General features: G+C 37.8%; 1 protein-coding gene across 1 annotated transcript; it reads left to right on the top strand.

Annotated features, from left to right (window-relative positions):
• Positions 1-1336: 1336 nt before the first annotated feature.
• Positions 1337-1873, top strand: LOC101489393 (uncharacterized). The gene has a single exon (XM_004514756.1). It carries the CDS (start codon positions 1337-1339, stop codon positions 1871-1873), a length of 537 nt encoding a protein of 178 aa, XP_004514813.1.
• The last annotated feature ends 1300 nt before the right edge of the window (positions 1874-3173 follow it).

The following is a 3173-nucleotide window of genomic DNA, read 5'->3' as shown; positions in this document are numbered from 1 at the left end:
GGAAACTAGCCCACACACTCTAATTTAATGTCAGGATGACGGACCCACACCATCTAATTTAAAAGCCATGATGACTTCCCATTACCTCACATTGATATTTTAGTTGACAATGTGGCCCGTCATTCGCTCTTTTCTTTTATGGATCGTTTCTCTAGATATAATCAAATTAAGATGGCAACCGAAGATATGGAAAAAATTACTTTCATCATCCCTTGGGGAACATTTTGTTTCAAAGTAATGTCTTTTGGTTTGAAGAATGTTGGGGAGACCTACCAAAGAGCTATGATAGCCTTGTTCCATGACATGATACATAAAGAGGTAGAAGTTTATGTAGATGACATGATTGCTAAGTCACAAACAGAAGAAAAACATGTTATTGATCTAAAGAAACCCTTCAAAAGACTTAGAAAGTTTAAGCTAAAGCTTAATCCCTCCAAGTGCACTTTCAGCGCAAGGTCGGGCAAATTATTGGGATTCGTGGTTAGTCATAAAAGAATAGAGGTTGACCCTGATAAGATTTGGGCCATTTCAGAAATGCATCCCCCGAGTGCAGAAAGAGAAGTTCGCGATTTTCTTAGGAGATTAAATTATATTTCAAGATTTATATCACAACTAATTGCCACTTGTGAACCGATCTTTAAACTTTTACGGAAAAATCAAATAGTTGTGTGGAAAGAAGAATTTCAAAACGCATTTGAGAAAATCCGCCAGTATTTGCAAAAGCCTCCAATTCTAGTCCCCCCCAGTTCCCGGACGACCCTTGATTATGTATCTTACAGTCCTCGACGGGGCCATGGGATGCGTGTTGAGGCAACACGATGAAACAGGGAAAAAAGAGCATGCTATTTACTATCTAAGTAAACTTTTTACAGATGTTGAAACAAGATATACAATATTAGAACGTACTTGTTGTGCCTTATCCTGGGCAGCCCATCGCTTGAGGCAATGCATGGTTTGCAATACGACTTACTTGATATCCAAAATGGATCCAATCAAGTACATTTTTGAAAAGCCCACTCTCACAGGGCGAATTGATGGTTGATAGGTGATATTATCCAAATATAATATTACATATGCTACTCAGAAAACCATCAAAGGGAATGCCTTAGCAGATTATCTAGCTAATCAACATGTGGATGATTATAAGTCAATGCAATGTGAATTCCCAGACGAAAGCATCATGGTTTTGTCTGAAGAATGTGATAATGGAAAATGGACCTTGTTGTTTGACTGGGCCTTAAACATAATGGGGCATGGGATTGGGGTTGTTTTAATATCTCCCAAAAAATAGTTCATACCTATCACATCACGCTTGTGTTTTGATTGTACCAATAATATGGCAGAATATGAAGCTTGTGCTATGGGAACTTTGGTGGCTTTGGAATCAAAAGCGAAAGTTCTGGAAGTATATGGAGATTCAACCCTAGTCATTAATCAGCTTAACCATGAATGGGAAACTCGAGATAAGAAGTTAATACCTTATTTTACCTACATAAAAGAATTGTCTTTACAATTTGACAAAATCACTTTTCACCATGTCCCTCAAGAAAACAATCAATTGGTTGATGCTTTGGCTACTTTATCCTCGATGTTCCAAATAAGTCAAAATGATGAAATCCCATCAATTAAAATGGAGAGTCGAGATCATCCTGCCTACTGCCACGTAATGGAAGAAGAAATCGGCGGAAAATCGTGGAATCACGACATTAAACATTATCTTATAAATAAAGAATATCCTCCCGCAATATCGAAGAATGATAAAAGAATTCTGAGACAGTTAATCGCAAGATTTTTCGTGAATGAAAATATTTTGTATAACACTACAAGAAATATTCAGTTTTACGACACTTGGCCTGCGACGATTCTTCCTTAACCGCCCTCACCACAACATTGCGACGGTTCTTAGGGCAATTTTTGTCAACCGCCGCCGCTGTTTCAAGTACTCAAAACCCTCTCGCGTTTCATTTTCTAGTTTTTGCTCTCTCATTTCTCAGTCCTGTCGTGTTGTTTGTAACACCCCGTTTTTCAAAGCGAGGGTATATTTTTTTTTTTTCAAAAGAAATTAAAATAAAACAAAGTAAAACAAATGAGGAAATGTCTTTGGATAAATATTGAGTCATTATAATTTACGCAGCGGAAAAGTTTCTCCAATTATAAATCCAAAACATTTACATAACATCAAATGGTACATGGAACCCATCCAAAGATGATATCAAACTGATAATATTTGTATAAGTACAGTTTTCCAAACTAAAAATACTTTCAACCAAAAGAAGGACCCCTAGTCCCTATACATCATCCTAATCTGATCATCCTACCAAAAAGCTATACACCCTGAGTAATCTCCACGCGCCCCGTGAGATCCTCCTAACGTAACAGCAGTCAAGCGTTCCCATCTCCATCCCTGTCCGTAGGGTACGAACCGGTAGGGCCGTCCTGACTCTCATCTGAGGGCAAAGCCCAGATTTCCACAATAGTGTAAAGGGTCACCAACCAGAAAATAACAGTTAACACATAGCAATTAAGTTTTTGAATGCTCAAAACAACTTTTTAACTAAGCATGCACCTTAACAGGATTATCAATATGCGAAGAGTTCATACAGTACATTGCCAATGAAAATGAAGGTAAAATACAGTTCTCGATCTCCTAATTAACACATGATAAAACAAGACATGGATAGATTCATGAGCAATTAATCATACAACTAAAAATGAGGATTTTCACTGAGCCAATCGATTGGGCAATCGATTGGGGTGAAGATTTTTAATGAAAACAAAATCCTGGGCTGAATCAATCGATTTGGCAATCGATTGACAGGATAACGGAGTCCCTGACTTAATACCAATCGATTTCCAAATCGATTTCCTGAAGGTTTTTAGTGAAATTTTGAACTCTGGCTTGATTCAATCGATTGGGCAATCGATTGACAGGATAGCTGAGCCCCTGACTTAATGGCCAATCGATTGGGCAATCGATTTCGAAAGGGATTTTCAAAGAACTGATTACAAAATCGATTGGCTAATCGATTTTGTTCATTTGGCCAGGCCCCTGACTTCCGTCCAATCGATTGAGAAATCGATTTCCCTGATCATTTTTCCAAAAATTCATCAATTAACCTAAGTCATTCCTAATCAAGTTCACCACTTAACACTTAGCAATTTCTACGCGATTA

This window comes from Cicer arietinum, chromosome 3, assembly GCF_000331145.2.
Source record: "Cicer arietinum cultivar CDC Frontier isolate Library 1 chromosome 3, Cicar.CDCFrontier_v2.0, whole genome shotgun sequence".
Taxonomy (NCBI): domain Eukaryota; kingdom Viridiplantae; phylum Streptophyta; class Magnoliopsida; order Fabales; family Fabaceae; genus Cicer; species Cicer arietinum.
This window is presented reverse-complemented; position numbering and strand designations above follow the sequence as displayed.

What these genes read in the sequence shown, in the direction of transcription:
- LOC101489393 (XM_004514756.1), top strand. Translation starts at nt 1,337, where the DNA reads ATGGCAGAATATGAAGCTTGTGCTATGGGAACTTTGGTGGCTTTGGAA.